At 39.1% G+C, this 18,757-nt stretch overlaps 5 protein-coding genes across 5 annotated transcripts in view; 2 read left to right on the top strand and 3 right to left on the bottom strand.

The window, feature by feature from the left end:
- Nucleotides 1–10,571: 10,571 nt before the first annotated feature.
- On the bottom strand, nucleotides 10,572–11,705 carry FOMMEDRAFT_142533 (uncharacterized protein). Its single transcript, XM_007269490.1, has 4 exons — nucleotides 11,560–11,705; nucleotides 11,065–11,504; nucleotides 10,772–10,975; nucleotides 10,572–10,711 (listed from the first exon to the last, which is right to left on the bottom strand). The coding sequence occupies exons 1-3, from the start codon at nucleotides 11,647–11,649 to the stop codon at nucleotides 10,960–10,962; spliced, it is 546 nt and encodes a 181-aa protein (XP_007269552.1). The 5' UTR covers nucleotides 11,650–11,705; the 3' UTR covers nucleotides 10,572–10,711; nucleotides 10,772–10,959.
- A 245-nt stretch (nucleotides 11,706–11,950) lies between these two features.
- FOMMEDRAFT_142532 (cytochrome P450 46A1) lies at nucleotides 11,951–13,832 on the bottom strand (the record flags this gene model as incomplete). The annotated part of the gene is made up of 8 exons (XM_007269489.1): nucleotides 11,951–12,108; nucleotides 12,157–12,282; nucleotides 12,329–12,569; nucleotides 12,628–12,692; nucleotides 12,746–12,804; nucleotides 12,858–13,222; nucleotides 13,280–13,519; nucleotides 13,581–13,832. 8 exons carry the CDS (start codon nucleotides 13,830–13,832, stop codon nucleotides 11,951–11,953), a joined length of 1,506 nt encoding a protein of 501 aa, XP_007269551.1.
- Nucleotides 13,833–14,239: 407 nt separating this feature from the next.
- On the top strand, nucleotides 14,240–14,588 carry FOMMEDRAFT_159702 (uncharacterized protein; the record flags this gene model as incomplete). The annotated part of the gene is made up of 3 exons (XM_007269488.1): nucleotides 14,240–14,267; nucleotides 14,329–14,395; nucleotides 14,474–14,588. 3 exons carry the CDS (start codon nucleotides 14,240–14,242, stop codon nucleotides 14,586–14,588), a joined length of 210 nt encoding a protein of 69 aa, XP_007269550.1.
- Nucleotides 14,589–14,784: 196 nt separating this feature from the next.
- On the top strand, nucleotides 14,785–16,706 carry FOMMEDRAFT_92167 (MFS general substrate transporter; the record flags this gene model as incomplete). Its single annotated transcript, XM_007269487.1, has 11 exons — nucleotides 14,785–14,955; nucleotides 15,020–15,151; nucleotides 15,232–15,327; nucleotides 15,384–15,558; nucleotides 15,617–15,650; nucleotides 15,729–15,901; nucleotides 15,951–16,041; nucleotides 16,109–16,245; nucleotides 16,306–16,365; nucleotides 16,427–16,560; nucleotides 16,626–16,706. The coding sequence occupies 11 exons, from the start codon at nucleotides 14,785–14,787 to the stop codon at nucleotides 16,704–16,706; spliced, it is 1,284 nt and encodes a 427-aa protein (XP_007269549.1).
- Nucleotides 16,707–17,119: 413 nt separating this feature from the next.
- Nucleotides 17,120–18,757, bottom strand: part of FOMMEDRAFT_92122 (uncharacterized protein) — a gene marked incomplete at both ends in the record, with an annotated part of 25,510 nt that continues 23,872 nt past the window's right edge. Inside the window, 2 exons of the mRNA XM_007269486.1 lie at nucleotides 17,120–17,539; nucleotides 17,589–17,645. Coding sequence (XP_007269548.1) covers nucleotides 17,120–17,539; nucleotides 17,589–17,645 — 477 coding nt within the window. The remainder of the gene's footprint in view (nucleotides 17,540–17,588; nucleotides 17,646–18,757) is intronic.

The raw sequence follows: 18,757 nt of genomic DNA, 5'->3' as shown, positions 1-18,757 counted from the left end.
TAGAAGCTCAACTACTACTAAGTCTACTAGATGTTAGAACTGTAAGACTATAACTTTGTACTAACCTACAAACTTAGAACACAAATGACAAAAGCTGATTTACTCTCAAGACAAGTAGGTTATAAAAGGAGGGAGAATAATAACAAAAACCTTGTTCTTTTAGACAATTCCTATTTTGCATCCAAGACAATTTAAGAGATCTGACTCAAATCTAAGAATGTTAACTTTGTTACTCACATATAGTAAGCTCTGAGACACACACAGGACTAGGTTGTAGTAAAGTAGTTACAGAAGCAGACTAGGAATTAGGAGGAGGATAAGAATGGACAGATTTACTAGGAAGGCTAACTGTATGTTCTAAAGGATTAGAAGCTGTAGAAGGACATTGTCTGAGCTTATTACAACAATCTGACCACAGGACATTCAGACTGACACAAAATACAGGAACTTATTACTTAGAACTACTAGTAGCTAGGAATGTAGAAGGAAATCCTAAAGTATGTGACTAGTTACAATATGTGCTAACAGACTAAGACTCACTAGACAAGGGTTTAGGCTCCCCTACATCTGTATCAGATCCTGGATCACTCTTAGGAAGAAGTCTTAGTAAACCTGATTAGTAAGCTACCTAAGTCTTAGGGTTATAACACTATCTACATAATTGTCAACTGATTTTCTAAGTAAGTCTATACAGTTCTGACCTAAACAGAACTCACTTCTAAAAGTATAGTGTGTATCTATCAGAATCATGTCTTCTAGTTATACAGACTCTCTTAGAAGCTTATTCACAATTGTAGACTACAATTTGAGTCAAAATTCATGTAGGACTTGTATGTACTTCTCAGAATTCAAGGGAACCCTTCTACTACATATTACTTACAGACTGACAGTCAAACTAAGCAAGTCAATCAGGAGATTAAGCTCTACCTTCAGATGTTCATTAATCATTAGTAATTGGATTAGTCTGAATAGTTAGCTCTGACAGAATTTGTACACAATAACTAGCAACACTCTACAACAGGACAGTCCCTATTCTTCCTCAATTATAAGAGACATTTATACTAGAGGACAGTTCTAAACTGGAACAGTAGTTCTGAATCTGTAACAGACTTTGTAGAATGGATACACAAGACTAGGGAAGACACACAAGCTCTTTTAGAGAAGGTAGTATAAGTAATAAAGTAGAACTATGATTGGAAGAGATCTGTAGCTAAGGATTACTAGTCTAGGGACAAAGTTATACTAGAAGCTACTAACCTGACCACAGATTGTCTAATAAAGAAGTTGGACAATAAGCACTTTGGACCCTTTATTATTAAAAAGAAGGTTAGTACCTCTGTCTACAAACTCTAACTTCTAACAACATGAAAGTACATACACTTAGTGTTTAACAAGGTTCTACTGTCTTAATACTATAATTCAGGTTTTCCTTCACAACAAAGACCCCTACTACCTCTACCAGAACTCATTAGTTCTGAACCAGAATACAAAGTAGAGTATGTAACAAATACTAAGCTAGTGTACAGAAAGCTCAAATTCCTTATCTACTAGAAGGGATACCTAGTTGAAGAACACACTTAGGAACCTGCTGAGAATCTTACTCATACTACTAAGGTAATCTAAGACTTCTATTAACTTCATCTGGGTGCTCTGTGTCAACTCTGCCTTACAGATTTCCAAACTCTACTGTTCTGACCTATACTCAAGCTACTAACCAAGCCTAATGTTTACTAATCAGGACAATTGGTTTTAGAGAGAGGGTGATGTTATAGTTCTCTACTCTTACACCTTCAGTTCTAAGAGTTCTACACCCTTCTGTACTAGAACTCAGGACTTCTGTCTCTCAGGAGTACTGTCTATAAACTATATGTATACTAACTCTTACTACTACCCTTCCTTACTTCATTATTCCATTCCTTTGACTACCCCTTCATTCTTTGTTTGTTCTATAGTCTCTTACCCTTTGTTCATCCCTTCATTCTTTACACCTTTATCTTTGACCTTCCTTTCTTTCATTCTTTGTAGCTTATTATTCTTAGTAGCTCATACTCTCTGAGTACTCTTGTGTAGTTTAGTATATATAGGTATACAAGATCAGACTAGTCCTGTAGTCTTGATCTTGTTTACTCTAGGTAGTCTTGTACTCTTAGGCTCACTCTATATACTCTACTCTTGTCTCACTCTCTCTCTCTGCCTGTTCTATAAGTTCTGACTACATTCTAGTACTCACATTCTATATTTCTGTTATGTAGGATAGTTGTAGCCTGAGTCCTCTCACTAAGCCTTCAGGTCCCCTCTATACTATTACTAACACTCTGTAGATTCATTCCTACATAGAATTTTCTGTTAACTACTAGTATTCACAATATAGAGTGAAGTAAAAGGGAGCCACCTTAGATTCTACAAGAGCTTTAGTGACAGTCTCTAGGATTGGCTAGTAGTGTATCCCTTTGATTTTGAATGTAGGTACCTTCTTCTCACCCTGAGTTTGAGTCTTCCTATCTTTAGTAGGTAACTTAATTTCTACAGAACCTTCACACTAACTGTCTTCAGAAGTAATACAGTATTTGTCAGGCTAGCATTTAAAACTGTCAAGACTATTGTTTGTATACTTAGAGTTGTAAGTGTGCAGATCTTCAAGCCTGAATTTTAGATTCAGTAGTACTTACTTAATGAGGAAATCCATCTCTTTGTTAGTCTTCAATTTCACCTCACAGTTCACCCAGTTGTTCAGGAGCTAAGAAGTTACATTCTAGAAAGGTGTATAGACATTTGTAATAATAGATAGTAGTAAGGTTTCAGGTGTGAGTCTTTTAGGAGTAGAAACTGACAAGAAATCATAAAGGTCTTTAAGGTTGAGACAGTCATCAGGGTTGTACATTGGGAAAAAGTCTAAATTCTTGTACTACCTTATAATAGTATAAAATAAGCAAAAAAAGCAAAAAAAGTAAAAACACTTGGAACAGATCTTGGTTTCTGAGAAAGTACTACAATTCATTATAAAGTCTGAAAGGTTTGTGTAGTTTGTAAACATAAATAAGAGTTATTCTCCTTAGTAATATATAAAATGTATTACAATGGATCTCTAAAATTACAAGGTTAAATCACTCTTGTTAATTATGACAAATATTATAATTGTTTATAAAGCTCTTAAATTATTTTAATATCTTAATAATAGTTATTTTCCCTTATATCTGTTTGTTATTGAAATAACAGTTTATAATTATATTGATACATTATATAAATACATTATAATCTACATTAATTAGGGGTGAGACAGGTTGTGAGATTGATTGGCTAAGAGTGTAGGTATGAGTGTTGTTAGTATGAGTAGGTAACTGGATTGAGAAGATGGATACACTGTAATAGTGTGTAACAAGTAAGTAGTACACTAGGGAGTGTTGAATGAGCTAATTTGAGCTGTAGGTGAAACTGTATCTGTATGTGTACACTGTATACTCTGACTATGTCTTACAATCAGAGGTGTAGTAAACTGAACCATTGACTGAGGGGTGTATTCCTAGAGTGTTCTAGCCTAAAGGGAGAGCTGTGCCTGTGAGACAGGTTTAGATTAGCAAGTGGCAACAAGTAAGAAAAGATGGACACACTGTGACAGTGTGTAGTGAGTGTGAGTAGTGTATACAGATCAAGATCTGGAGTGTTGAACAAGCAGGTTCAGACTGTAGACAAAATTGTGTCTGTGTGTATGTACTCTATTATCTATCTATAGTATCTAATAGGAGGTGTAGTAAACTGAGTCATTAATTGCAAGGTGTATCTCTAGGACGTTCTGGCTTGAAGGGAGAAGGCAATGTGTAAGGTGTAGACAGACTTGGCTCAGGAGGGGTGAGTAGTAGCTACTACTTCTGTTATTTGAAATAGTGTTATAGACAGTACTAGGGAATGTAAAGGCACACAGTGTGAGTCTATCAAGGATGTTAAGTATAGAATGGTAGGTAGGGAAGGAGAGTACACACAGGGTCAGAGAGAGGATTGTGCCTTGAGAGTAATCTGACATAGACATTGTTACAAGTGTGTGCTCATCATTATTGTCTACACTATAGAGCAGGAAGAAGTATACAAATGTATAGAATTATTAAAGAAGTTGTTTAGCATTGGTCAATAATGTGAATGTGTGTATGAATGAAAAAAGGAAGGTGAATGTAAAAAAGTGAGGACAGTAAAGGAGAGGCAATACAAATGGCAGAGTAAGGAGTAGGAGGGATGGAAGGAAGACAAAAAGTTGGGAGGAGAGGGATGAGCAACTATTGTACAGGCTATTATAAAGTAGGCTGGCTGCTTACACTTTATACTAAAGGACAGTGTTGTCAGCTGGGTTGTGTCATTACAAGATCTAAGGCTCAGTACAAGCATTATAGTAGTAGATTAGAGAGACAAGTACAGTAATGTTTGTTACCTATATTGTTACAGGCAGAGTGCCTGCTGGTAGGACACTTGTGAGCAGAGGACTCAACTAGAGAGAACAGAGGTAACAATATAGTATTAAGGGCAGAGGGTTAGGGAGATAGTAAAGGTAGGAGGTAAAGGAGTGACAAAGAGAAATGTATTATTATATGCTCTCAATCTTCAGCAGTTGATTACATAAGCAACTATAATATGAGTTGTCAACTGATAGAACATTTCAATTATTGTATTTAGGTATAAAATAAAATAATTAATCTACTTTGTAATATAGTAAAAAGTAATATAACATGTATATAGCTTTCTAAACACACTAATGTAATTATTACAAGTAGATGAAATTCTTTTTACAATAATTGTAAACTATTTGTATAAATAGTCTAAGTATAACACACATATTATATACTTATAGTATACTTTTATTAAGATAATAATGATACAACAAGTGCTCTTACACTATTATATACATTAATATACCTTTTGTATAAATTATAAGGTAACAATTATTATTCTTACATTATTATATTGTAAATATTACCCTTTCTTTGAAATTATAATAAAAATGTAATGTAAGCATAATACTTTAGACTATTATACAAAGTTAGTATAATACTTTTAATAGATTGTATTCATTCATAACACTTACTTAGCCTTTATATATATTAACATGTCTTATACAAACTTTACAATTGATTTGTAAGTCTTGTAATTACTTTACAATATATATACAATACTTATGTTACTTTACAAAGTCTACAATATATTATAAGAAATGCAACTTTTTCCTAATGTAGGTAGGAGTATCCAGGTATATTTGATAAAGTCTATACTCATTATGAGTAGAGGTGAATAGAGCTCAAAAGACATTTTCAGGGCTCTCTAGAGTTAGTAAGCAAGCTTGACAGGACAGAGAGTAAAGCTGAGATAGTATGAACTCAGTAAGATGTGGAAGAGAGGTGGTAGGAAGGATAGCTATGTTGAAAGTAGATGGTAGAAGGTTAGCAAATTGCTTGAGCAACCTCTTCTTACATTTTGTACCCTCTGGAAGCTCAACAAGCATATCAAATAGAGAAGGGGCAGTATATTCTTCTACTACAAAGGCCTGTGTCTCAGCTTGTGTCTTAGCTATAAGAATAGTGAGTGTTACTCAAGAATTAGAATACTATTAATACATACCTTACTTTTGCTTCTTTCTCTTCTTTACAACTGTATCTCTAATCTGTTTGAGAGCATTCACACTGCTAGAGGTACTTGTACATTTATTTCTATACACATTCAGTACAATAATTAACAAGTAAGACTTTCTACAAGTCTTACAGAGAACCAGTATCTTAATAGACAGCTAGTATAACAATAATACTAAGATTGTCTAATAAAATTGACTAATCTGAACAACCTTCAGGATGAAGAATCAGTGTAGCACACTCTAGTTTGATTGATTCTCTAGTTAAATACAGAGAGTGTAAGTTTATGAGTTTGGCAGGTAAATTTTATAACTTAGACTTGAGCTCAGACTACAGTTGTTTTAAAGAATCTAAGGTTAATATGGTTCAACAACAGCTGAGAAAACTGTTTAGGGGACAGGGAACAAGTACAGTTGGTTAACATTAAACAAGAAATAATGTATATTAAAAAGACACACATAGACTTAGACAGTTTAATACAAGAGAGACTGAGAGTATACAGTTATATGACTGTAACCTTCTTATTTTGAGTATGTATATTACTTATTTTGGACTTTCTTGATTCATATCCTGCCTTACAAAATTCTCAATTCACATACTTAATGTTCTGCCCTACAAAATTGTCTACCCTTATCTTCTCCTACTACTGTATTTTACACTAACATTACCTTATTACACACTAGGTAAGTGTCATTATCTCCTTATTGTACTATCTACCACTCATATTCCTTCCTCTTACTTTCTCCTCTCTATCCACTATTCATCTTTGTGTACAACACTAGTATAGAGGGTAACATTATTACTACTCTACTCCTGGTTAGTACATTTCTACCTTGTCCTGAATGTGACTCACTAATACTTGCTAACAAATCCTTCCTCTTTCTCTAGGACTCACTCTTATTTTGTTTTCTAGTCTTGATCCATCTACATCTCAAGTAACACAAGTCCTAATACTGGCTAGTTCTAAGTATCCTTATTCTACACTACAAGCTTTATTGTTGTCCCTACCTCAACCCTCTCCCCCTCCTAACTAAGGTACACATCTAAGATCAGACTCAAGTGCTCTATTACTGCTAACAAGTAGTAATCTGCTAGCAAAGAGACAAAGGCTCTTTAGTGACAAAGAACTAGTTATATAGAGAGGACAAACAAAATCTGAGCTGTTAGTTGTTTTATTCCTCTGTTCTATTTGTCTGATACTCTAATGTACATTACTAGGCCTCCTGATGAAACATACACTTGAATTACAAAACTCGGCCAGTTTGTTAAGCAGAACATTAATCTTTGAGTCAATGTTCTTTGTACTGTAAACATAGGAACAGTAACTGAGTTCCTTGAAAATTACATAGAATCAGACAAAACAAACAGACCAAATGATGAGGGAGAGAATGAGAGAGAGGAAGGTAAGGAGAAACTTGAAGAGTATAAGGCTGAATACAAATGCAAGATTGTAAGAGTGTAAGTAATTGTCTGAATATATGTGTACTAAATAGTAATTGCTGACAACTCTACATTATTAGTAGAAACAAAAAAGATAACCTTGTAAGAGTTTACAAGGGCATCCATACCCTTCTTTGTAACAAGTAGTCTTACATTAAGGCTCTAGAGGAAGCTGAGTATTACTATCTCTAGTAAGAGGTATGTACTGTGTCTGTATTATTATTTCCTTCTTACACACAATACCTGTTACTCTCTACTTAAGGTGAACAAAGTAGTAAAGCAGGCACAAAACAATAATGTTACTAGTATTAAGGATAGTAGCCATACCTATGTGCTCAAGGACAGCTGGCCTAACCTGCCCATCAAGAACAAGAGTAACAAATCCAACTGTAGTACAAGCTATCCAGACCTTCTCTAGATGATTTTACTAATGTTGGTACTTTATAAACACAGCTAGGACACAAGGTAAGTGTCTTCTCTCTTAATCTTACCATTCTTCATACTCTCTGTAACTGTCTTTAACTTTACTAATACTTCTTTTTAGCTTTGTCAGTAATGTTAAGGCAAAAAATTACTAGATAACACACAACTCTGCCCCTGCTTTTCTTTACAACCTTGAAATGTTTGACTCAGAAATAAGGGACTAAGGCCTTTTCCAAGGATACTATCTGGTATAGGTGAGTATTTTAATCAATACTAATAATTATAGTCTACAAATAATAATGACTCTATACTCTCAGATTCTCTACCATATTTTCACCACTCCTACCTCTACAAAAGCAGAAGTAGGGATAAAAGGGAAGTTGACACAGTTAAACAATGTAAAAATTGCTAGCCTTACAGAAGTCACTCTAGAGATGATAGCTTATACTACTTGCCAGGTGAGTTTCAAACCAGAAACACTGTTCAACTAACTATTACTATTGGTTGCTTCCTTAATCCAAAGAGGAAACACTTCACATTCAAAGATTTCAACTAATGTTCATTTTATTGTTCTAGACACATTTTTTCATTTGCAAACTTGATACTTAGGGCTCTAACAATGAGAATTTCAACATTAAATTGTTCTACTACAGTATCCTCAACTACTTTAAAGATTGTAGCTTACTATGGGTCAAAGAAACTCTTGAATAGTAGAATAAGTATGTTTTCCACTTTTATCTTTTATTTATTATTATTATTAATATTACAAAATGTAAAAAGACAGGTATTTGGTGTGCTGGAAGAGCAGAGAAACAAAGAGCCTGACAAAGTTGATGAAATGTTGTTTACTATGCTTCTGAGGGCTTGAAAGGCTTGTGGAGGGAAGGGACTGGCCTAAGTAGAAGAACAGACTACTAAAGCCTAAGAAGAAGCCTTACAGACCTAAGAGGACTCACAATACAATAGTAACATGGCTGAGTAAGGTTTACATTGTCTACTACATTGGTTTGTCCTGGTTTCTTTCCTGTTATTAAATACTTTGACTTAACAACCCTAAAACAATTATAGGATTCAATTTCTTCAAGCTGCTGCCAACATACTCACAACTCTTAATGTTTTCTTGTTGTGTAAGATTCTTCACAACTGGTCCAATAACAACTGTACTGATCTCCTTCTTCTACAATGGCTCAGTTAAGTACTGTACCAAACTCCTTTGTAACTTTGGTTTCTTTGCTCTCACCAGCTTTATTTATTAATGATAGATAATAGAAATGTATATTAGCAAAATAATAGTAATATAAGCAATTAAAACTAAAATGCTCAAGTTGTAAGAGAGGGAAAGTACTATATATAAATACCTTACTTATAGTGTATTATAATCAATCTACATGCCTTGCAGTTCTCTTATAATTAAGTCAAATTCTTCTAATTATGTACAAGTGTTGAAATAAATTATAATCACTTTTACAGATTGTAAGTATTAAGTATAATTTCTTAGATTAATAATACTAGTTACAGCTTGTAATCACTTGTACAGATTGTAAGTACTGTATTATGATTTCCTGAACCAATTATAATAGTTACACCTTGTAATCACTTTTATAACTTGACAATTTATAAAATTATAATGGAAATTGCCAAGTTTTAAAAGTATTCTTACTTACTTATCTAACATTGTACTGTCATTACTTAACCCCCTAGGAAGATTATAAGTAATTGGACAAATTTTATAAAATATAAAAAATATACAAGATTACAAGCAAGTATAATACTTAAGACTTTTTCGTGATGAAGGGACCATCAGAAACAACAAAGGTATATAATTGGCTTACAAGGATTAAATTATTATTTTTCAACACATTTCCTTGAATATCCTTTCCCACACTTCTCCAGACCAGCTTTCCATCTCTGTATCATCTGGAAATCTTTCACGCAGATCTGTGTGATATTTGCGAATTTTATGGAAAAGGTCTATTGCAGCACGTTGCGATCGAATGTGATCCACCAAGAATTGTGAGTAAGTGTATGGCAGGATTCCCAGGAATATGTCCGGTTCGTCCTCAAATGCGTCCCATTCATCATCATCGTCAATGTCCCTAATTTCCCGACAGTAGAACATGCGTTCACCGATCCGAAACACTACGCGCTTATGGTTTGTCACATCGTATAGTATAGGAATTATATCACCTAGTGCCTGAAGCCGTCCTCTAGCGATATCCAAAGATGATTCAGGCATATATTCTTTCGCAAGGTGACCCCATCTTGAGAAAGGTGCAATCCAATCCCATATGCACTCGAAGTGTGTCCAATCATTTGACCAACCTGAGATTATTTGTCGTTCAAGCCTTGGATCAAACCAGTAGCGGGTTACTTCTTCGCGAACCGAAGGAGCCAGATCATCCTCAAATTCGTGTGAGGCCATTACTTCGTAGAAAACTGGAAGATTCGGAACCACCTCCGACTGTAAAATACACAAATGCATTTTTAAGTAACTGGAATCCGATGATTAGAGTATAACGTACCGATGAAAGCATCTGGTTCTCAGCTGGTAATAATTCTTCTTCCTTTGTGTATTCAGGAAGTTCCATGCAGATGCTTTCGCGTGTGATAACGTCCTCTTCCATAAAAGACGCGAGCCGTACATCTCCGAAGACTGTACCTATTAATAAGAGGCCCCTTCCATCATCAAATGCAAGGTCTGAGATTGTCTGCGAAAGCGGAAGACCATCTCTTAAGACTGGAACACAGCCATCAAGTTCGGTAAAAGGTTGGCAGTCATCCGTATTTCTTGGAAGACGAATGGGTATTGTTGACAGGTCAGGAAGGCTATGGCAAACGGATTGTGAAACCATAAAGAAAGCCCTCCGGCCAGATAAGCCAATAGCATATCGAACCAGTTCTTGAGACACAGATACGTATGGAGGAGCCCGATTCTGCGACTCAACAAGAGTGAATGTGGCTGGCTCCTTAGCCTCATCTCGTACAAGAACAGCCTGTCGGATAGCAGTGTCATAATCCTGGTAGTAAACGCGCAGTAGCACATCTGGAAGACCTATTTCTCGCGACTCGTCAACGGAAATGTCTGAAAAATGGCCTTTGCAGGCATCCCTTTTTAGAGATAGGGAGGATGCATACTTGGACCTGAGCTCCCTATCAGTCAGCAACAAGGCGAAGATATGGATTGCATATCGATGTAGAGTGAAGATATACCCGCTCTTGATAGTCATCGTAACACAAGGCTCCTAAATCAATGCGAGGCGTAAATTAATGTCTACTGCGCCGAGATGAATTAAAATACATACGAGGGGGATCGGCAAGGGTATCTGTGGAGCAGGTCTTGGTAATAGATATAGTCGATTCAAGTTCTTCGCTTTCAAATCAGCAATGTATGGATACTCGTCGTCACCCTTGTGAACGGCGAAGCCGATGAGGCTGCCCTGTAAGAAGCGGACATGCGAAACACCAGGCATGCAAGTAAGTTGACTGATCATCACTTCCCCCGCACGCTGAGATATGCGAATGATTAGTATATAAGGCGAACTTCATGTTACGGTAAATGATTTACGAAATACATGAGAGAAGAACGAAAACTTACGAAGCTCCTATGGTAATTGCACATTGCACCTGCGTCTCAGATTCATCCACCACTCCATCAATGACAGGTGCTTCCACGAATTTCCTTGCAGCAAGCTTCATTTCTCCTTTCAGCGGTATTTCCCATATCATAAGTTCGCACCTATTCACGTCTGCTGAAGCAACAAGAGCCCAACGTCCACGGATCAGTCTAAGCCATGTTATTGCTAGACCGTGGCTATTTGTGACCCTGCGTACGTGAAGCCTTCTCCGGACCGTAGCAAAATTTCTGTCTAACGAAACTGCATGTCTGACCCATGACTCAATGTCGTGTGCTTCAACGTCCTTGATGCAACGTAAATAATGCGGGAAAGGCAACGAGTTTCGTATTACGTGTTGTTTGAACATGTGAGTCCAAAGCTGTTTGTTGCTCGAAATACAAGACGAAAATGTAGAACATGTCTGCAAAGCATTATTTTGTCAGAGTGAGCCATTTGATGTGAGGCTGATGACATACTTGTCGCAGACGCAAAATATCACAGAGAGTGAGCTTGGAGAAAATCAGATAGTGAATATCTTGAGGCAACGTTAGAATATTTTGCATCATAGCAGATCACTATAGCGGAGCTCGTCGTGTTTTTGAACCTCGGGCGTGAAGCGAAAAGAGGATGCGGAGTTGGTGGTGGTGAAATACGAGGCGTAGTGGTGGTCCGACGACCGACATGGCCGAAGAACCCGCTTTTTGCACTGGCAGTCAAAAATTCAAAAACAATAGCCTCAACTCTGAAACGGCGATCAAAATAGATCTACAAACAAACAAACGCGTTGCTTATTCAGCGTCCAACATTCTCTCATCAAATACAATAGACATTCATTATTGTTTTTGGCCCAGTGGGATCCTCTACTGACTACTTCCGCTGTTGGGATTTTACAGGTAGGCCATTTTTCGAGCACAAAGTAAAAGATGGCAGATATTCCATGGAGAAACCTGCTTGAAACTCTAGGTCGTATCGCTTGAATAGAGTCGCGAGAGTCAAGGACATCTCAAGCATAGCTAGTCCTTCTCCTACTTGACTGTGAGCATTTTCAAAAAAAAAAAGATCATTCAGCTTACCCAGGCATTTACGAGGTCCATAAGAGAATGGGAAATAAGATCCTGGAAGGGGTGCTTTCCCTGTTTCCCAACGCTCAGGGACAAACTCATCTACGTCTGCACCCCACAATTGAGGATCACGGTGCACTGTACAATATTAGACAAACATCTACTGCTCCATAGAGGTACGTACCTTGCGGGTTCCATAACGCGAGGGTCGTGTTCGCTGGCAGCGTCACTCCGTTAATCTCCGTATCCTTTGGTGTATACCTGAATGTTCCGAAGCCAGGTCCGTTATGACGAAGTGTTTCCTTGATAATGAGGTGAAGATATCGTAGGCTTGATACCTGTTCGATTGTAGGAATCTCGCAATCCGGAGGAAGTACTTCGTCGAGTTCTGCACGAAGCTTGGCGAGGACCTTTGGTTTCTTGAGCTGCATGCCATAGTCGGAAGGTTAGTAAGGGAACAATCGTGAATTGGGGATTACCTACAATTTCGTTGACAGCGAATGTCATCGTATGTGCAGTTGGATCACCTCCAGCTACAAGGAAGGTCACTTGTCGTCTTGTGAGTTGTCCAGATTCTTGATGTATGAGTTTCGAGACTCACCGTAGTTATCAACCAACTCTTCAGCAGAGAATAAATATGTACCGTCCGCGCGGCACTGTCTGAGTACGTTGTCAGCTATGACAACTAAGATCGGAAATCCGGAGGGCCTTACTGGGCAAGAATTTCGAAAATCCTTTTACTACCAGACGCAATGTCTGCCTTGTTATCCGCCGACCTGGCATCTTCAACGGAGTTGTGAGCCATGGCTCGTAGTTCCCGAATCCCCCGATGCATGCGTCTTGTACTGTCCAAGATGGGAACCTTTGCACGAAGCGGGAACAGACCACACTTCATCAACTCTGGAAGAACATCATGGAATATTTGCAAGATACGACAATCCGCTCCGTCTCTAATTGCATTTAGCTCGGTTCCAAAAGCTACGTCGCCGACAAAGTCGAGGGTCAAGAGGACATGAAGAGTTGAAAGATCGACGGAAGTTCCTCGCTCTGCTGCTTTGTCGATTTCTTCTACAAATTTCTGCGATGGAGGGGATGAGTGCTTCGTAAGTGTGCTTTGTGTTTAAAATATCCTTACCGTCAGATATTTATGCAACGCCGAATATTGGTTGCTGACCGTTGCAGGCTGGAACGCTGGAGCTAGTCCTTTGCGTTGCTGTTTCCATCGCTCCTGGTCCATCTGAGCGAACAGTGCCGATCCGCTCAGTGGCTTGAAGCCAGAGTACTGGGCCGGAAACTTGGGCCAATTGCTGTTTGCGATCTTGCTGATAAGGGTCGGATCTCCTATATAGACAACACGAGAGAAGAGACCATTCCACTATCATAACGGCGGATTAAACATGAGTTATGTGCAAGAGGAAGGAGGGAAATCAACTGACTGTTTGGAAGACAGGTCCGTACGTTCTATGCCATGCTCGCCACTTTTCGTGAACATCGTCGGTCATCGTTTCGGAGAGATTTCCCGACCATATGCTGGATATCGGAGGTCCAGGGAACTGCCGACGTGCTCTGAGGTACGAAACGAAGAATAGAACGGCTTTCAAGGCAAGGATGGCGGAGATGCATGCGAAGACCTGAGTTGGCCCGAGGATCTGCCTAACGTCGACTAGAGATGGGCGTATTCCATTCATTGCTCCTGGATAATTTTCTGGGAGGTGAAAGCTCCCGGCTTATTTTAAAGACAAAATAGTTTACCTCAATAACATAACACACCCTCTTTGTCGGAGGACAAAAAGGGCAAAGTTACAGAAAGCGGAGACTAGAACCGCATCAAGACCTTCTGTGTTGCGCCACTCCAGTATTCAGTTTGAGTTGTCAAGCGAATATGTATTGCGAGTGTCGGCTGAAACATAGAAGATCACGAAAAGCAAAAGTTCCAAGGATTTGGGTATTCGTACATCCGGGAATTGTAGACCTGGATGAGTTGATTTGCTTACAATCACTGAAATTCAGCCAAGTTGTAGTGGAGTGGCACTGCGAACACTACGGGATATTGATCCATTAAAATTGCTCACGACTCCCAGTAGAAAGCCGAATCATGCTTGCGCCAGTTATCCACGTCGATGGTCAGAACAACCGCTCTGTGGCACTGCACTCGCCTTGAACAAATATTTCCGCTGTTTCAAGGAAAGCTGTCGCTAAATGCTACGTCGGGTATGGAAATACGAAAGCCAGAGAAGAAGAGAGCATTGCGGTAGCGGAACGGGTGATGCCTAGAACCGACACGAAATCATTGTACATATGTATGTTGCCACATTCGGAATGCCTTCAGCGCCGCAGGCAAATCGTCGACGTTTCAGAGGCCGTCCGGTGGATTGAATGTGATTGGAGCATGTGGTGCCGCCGGAAGACAGTTGATGCTATCCTCCGCGACTGTGCCTCCGTGAGAATTTGCTCGGCGATCCGGAACCAATTTTAGTTCCTTTCCCGCGTCAAAGTCGGAGATGAAGACCACAATATTTTTCGGTGTTTTCACTCCTTTCGTCACTACTCTCCCTCTCTCACCCATCTCAGCTCAAGAGCCTGCCGAAAAGCAGAACAATGAAGGAGCAAGAGAAGACCGCCTTGGAATCATCTCCTCGCATGACCTCGCGAGAGGGAAGTATTTCCTCAAGTAGCGAGACGCGCGTTGCGGAACATCTCGACGACGCAGAATTTCCGGAGGGTGGATTTCGTGCTTGGATGGTCGTACTTGGATCCTTTCTCATCTACTTTGCATCTTTTGGAGTAATAAACAGCTTCGGAACATTCCAGGTAATAATAGATAGTACTGTTTGCTTCAAGCAGCGACTTATGCTTTTTACACGTTCTCTTGTAGGAATTTTATATCAGCGATTTCCTCTCGAACTACTCTGCAACTGTGATCGCATTCATCGGTTCACTTCAAATCACCCTTCTTTATGTATCTGGAGTTGTAATTGGGCCAATATTTGATGCCAAAGGCTTTAAGGTACGAATAAACACTCCATTCGTCCTTGTTGTTCATGGACTCATTCTTACATACGTATTTTTCTTTTTGCCAATGTTCAGTACCTCTATCCAATTGGAATGCTTGGAAGCATAGCCGCACTAATAGGACTCTCATTCACACGACCCCACCAGATTTGGCAGCAGTTCCTTTCTCAAGTGCGGATTTTATTCTACAAAATTCTCCTTTTATGCACTCAGGATTTCCTTTGCAGGGCGTCCTCTTCGGGTTTGCCGTTGGATGCGGATACTATCCTGCACTATCAATTGTCGGTCATTACTTCCAACGTCGCAGGGCTCTAGCAATGGGAATAGTCGCCGCTGGGAGCAGTGTGGGAGGCGTCTGTTTTCCTATCATGTTCTCCAGACTGTTCCAAACGATCGGTTTCGGTATGTCTCAGCCTTTGTTAATGGACTTAACTCATCTGGTATTATGTATTGGTATTAGCTTGGTCGGTAAGAGTTGCTGCTTTAATTACGCTGTGAGTAGTCACTGTCCATTGGATTTCTTTATTCCTTTCGTTATTTTGCGACGGCTGATACTTATGTTGAACCTACAGGTTCTGTTACTCTGTTGCGATGCTTATTTCAAGGACTAGATTGCCGCTGAAACCGTTCAAAGGACCCAGAGCCCTTGTTGATTTCGGAGGATTCAGAGATCCTCGTTACGCTGTGCTCGCGTTCGGCTGCGTACTCGTGAACCTTGGGCTATATTCGCCATATTATTACATAGGTAAATGATGAAGAATGTTGCACCTTCTTGTCACTAATTACCCCAATAGAGCCTTTTGCCGTTCTTTATGGAGTCTCCGACTCCATACATCCGTTCTTACTATCCATGATTAATGGAGTGTCTTTCTTTGGGCGTATCATGTACGTGATCTCGCACCCATTAATCTTCACTTTGCTAAATTGAAGATCAATAACCGAACTTGATTAGTGGCGGTCAATGGGCGGACAGATATGGACGCTTGAATATCTTGTGTCCTGCTACTCTCATCTCCGGGATACTATGCCTTGCCCTTTGGTTACCCTCAAGAGGCGCCGTGTCATTCATTATCTTCGCTTGTCTTTATGGTATGCCGCCTTCATAACTCTGAACAGCGACTTCTTTTCATGCCTGTTTAATTTTATTAGGCTTTTTCTCCGGAATCTTCATCTCGGTCTCGTCCGCTGCAGTGGGCCAGATATCTCCAGGTATGCGAACCCAAACCCTGAAACTTTTACACACACACTAATCATGAATTCTTGACGATAGTGGACAAACTAGGCGCTCGGATTGGGACTTTCTTTTTACCTACTGCCGTTGCGACGCTCGTCGGTACTCCTATTGGCGGTGCGTTTGTAAAGACAGGCTCGAAAGAAGAATACCATCACGTCGCCATTTTTGCGGTACGTACATAGCCGGTATTTAAAGCTATCAACTATTGTTGACGAATTCATTTGTTGACTTGTAGGGAAGTATGATTGTCGTTGGTAGTATTTTGCTTTACATTTCCCGTCTCTTATGCTCGAAGGACATCAGGGCAAAATGGTAAAAGAGTGTTGAGAATGCATTAGAGCCGGTAGTAGCACAAGCGAGGGTCACATGTTGCACATAATTCATCGTTCTTCATAGACCAATCAGATTGGTTGGCTATTATCGTATGTTAGTATTATCATTCGCACAATGAATTCGTAAGAAGCCGAGACATCACAACAGTATTATGGTTAGTGTGAAGAGAATAAAGTACGGCGGGCTATAGACTAGACTACCAAATCACCTCTGAGGCGCTAGAAATTATGTATAAAGGAGTGACAAAGACGTGAGTACGATATATCCAAAAAGGAAAGGTACAATAGGATAACATAGTCCAAGTCCGTGACGCTGTCGTGAAACAAATAAATACCATATACTAATTGTCCGATCGTAAAAAAAGACTAGATGAAGATGATCTTGCCCCCAGAGCCCTTAGTTAATCTCCTGTTCCTGGGAGTTGAAAGGGAACAGGAGAATCGCCATGCCCGCAACAGTGTCGGTGTCGGTATCACTCGAAGACCCATTGGTCTTTGAAACTAATGCATAGACTGTGCCCTCCAGACCATCAGGCAAAGCGGCTGACCAGGTTCCATCTGCATTGCTGGTAAGCGGAGCGAAGAGCTTTCGCAGACCAGTAAGCAACACAAGGAACAAAGGTGCATTGGCATCGGTCTGTGTAGCACTTGCGGCGTTACGATCGAAGGACAGTGTTATGGTTCCACCGGACTGATAGGACGAGCTCGTGACGTTAAGAGGAGGAAATGCGCTGGCATTTAGGGATGGATTCGTGCTTGGACAGGAAGTAATGAAGCCCGTGGCGAGGGAGAAGGCTTGTCTCATGTCCAATGGCGTCTGTGATTGTTGTTAGAGACTGGATACAAACGAAATTACGGCAACTTACCTCGAAGGACGTTGACCATGGGTTCTGCTTCTTGATAGCTGACATGACGAAAGCTGCCTGACGTCATCAGCAAAAAGTCTTAATACTTGTATTAGTATATATAGTAATATATTTTATAAATTTTGTAAATTTTGTACAAGTGAATATATCGGAGTAACTTTTATATATAATAGTATAAGAGAAAACATGAGTACCACATTTCCTATTAGTATTCTCAAGATATGTGGTTCTGTTAAGAGGGAGAACTTAAGGGGGGCACGCATAGACAAGGGGTGAGGTGACGATTGACCGCTCAGTGTCTCTCGTCCTTATATTGTATGTATTCTAACTGAGACATTATGAAGTCATTGTCTCATGGTTCGTCCGTTAATGAACTAATCATCTCATAATACTCCCCTTCAAACTCTTACTAGTCTGAGTAAACTGGTAAGATGTTTGACTTGTGGTACATGTAGTGCTTTAGTTAATATATCTGCTCGTTGATCGTTCGTCTGTATGTATTTCGCATTTATGTACTCTAACTCAATGTAGCATTTAATAAAATCTTTCTTATGATCTAAATGCTTTGTTTGTTCCGAATATTTGAGTTCGTCCAATGTAACCATTTGTATAACAGCATCGTTATTGCAATAGATATTAATTGGTGTATCAGAGACCTGCAGAATCTCTTCAGCTAAATGAGTAAGTGCAATTGCTTCCTGTGTTCCTCTTACAAGAGCTATTAATTCAGCTTCATACATTGAATTTGCCACCAGTGTTTGTCTTTTACTTGACCACAAAACTAATGAATCACTCAAGTAAAATGCATATCCTGATATTGCACAATGCTCTTCTTGCATTATACTGTCTGCATCTGTATAGCTGTTCAATATTGATTGATTTGTACTACTGAGTTGGAGCCAGACATCACTCATAGTTTTTAAGTACATGTAACAATGTTTAAGTGCCAGATAATGCTCCATACCAGGGTCATTGAGGTATTTTACTAACTGATTTGTTGCAAATGCTATATCTGGCTGTGTACAGTCTGCAATGTATCTAAGTGCACCAACCATGTTCATGTATAGTATATTAGACATTTGTTTTCTATTGTTATCAGTTTACAATACTGTTTTTAATTGTGTACCAGGCTGTATGAGTGTTTGTACACTTTGTTCGTTTGTAAGTTT

Source organism: Fomitiporia mediterranea (genome assembly GCF_000271605.1).
Source record: "Fomitiporia mediterranea MF3/22 unplaced genomic scaffold FOMMEscaffold_10, whole genome shotgun sequence".
Lineage (NCBI taxonomy): Eukaryota > Fungi > Basidiomycota > Agaricomycetes > Hymenochaetales > Hymenochaetaceae > Fomitiporia > Fomitiporia mediterranea.
The sequence above is the reverse complement of the archived record's forward strand: the minus strand, read 5'-3'. Positions and strand labels throughout refer to the sequence as shown.

Coding starts and splice junctions, on each gene's coding strand:
- FOMMEDRAFT_142533 (XM_007269490.1), bottom strand. CDS start 11,649: ATGATGCAAAATATTCTAACGTTGCCTCAAGATATTCACTATCTGATT. Junction 11,505..11,559: donor ATATTTTGCGTCTGCGACAA/GTATGTCATCAG, acceptor AATGCTTTGCAG/ACATGTTCTACATTTTCGTC.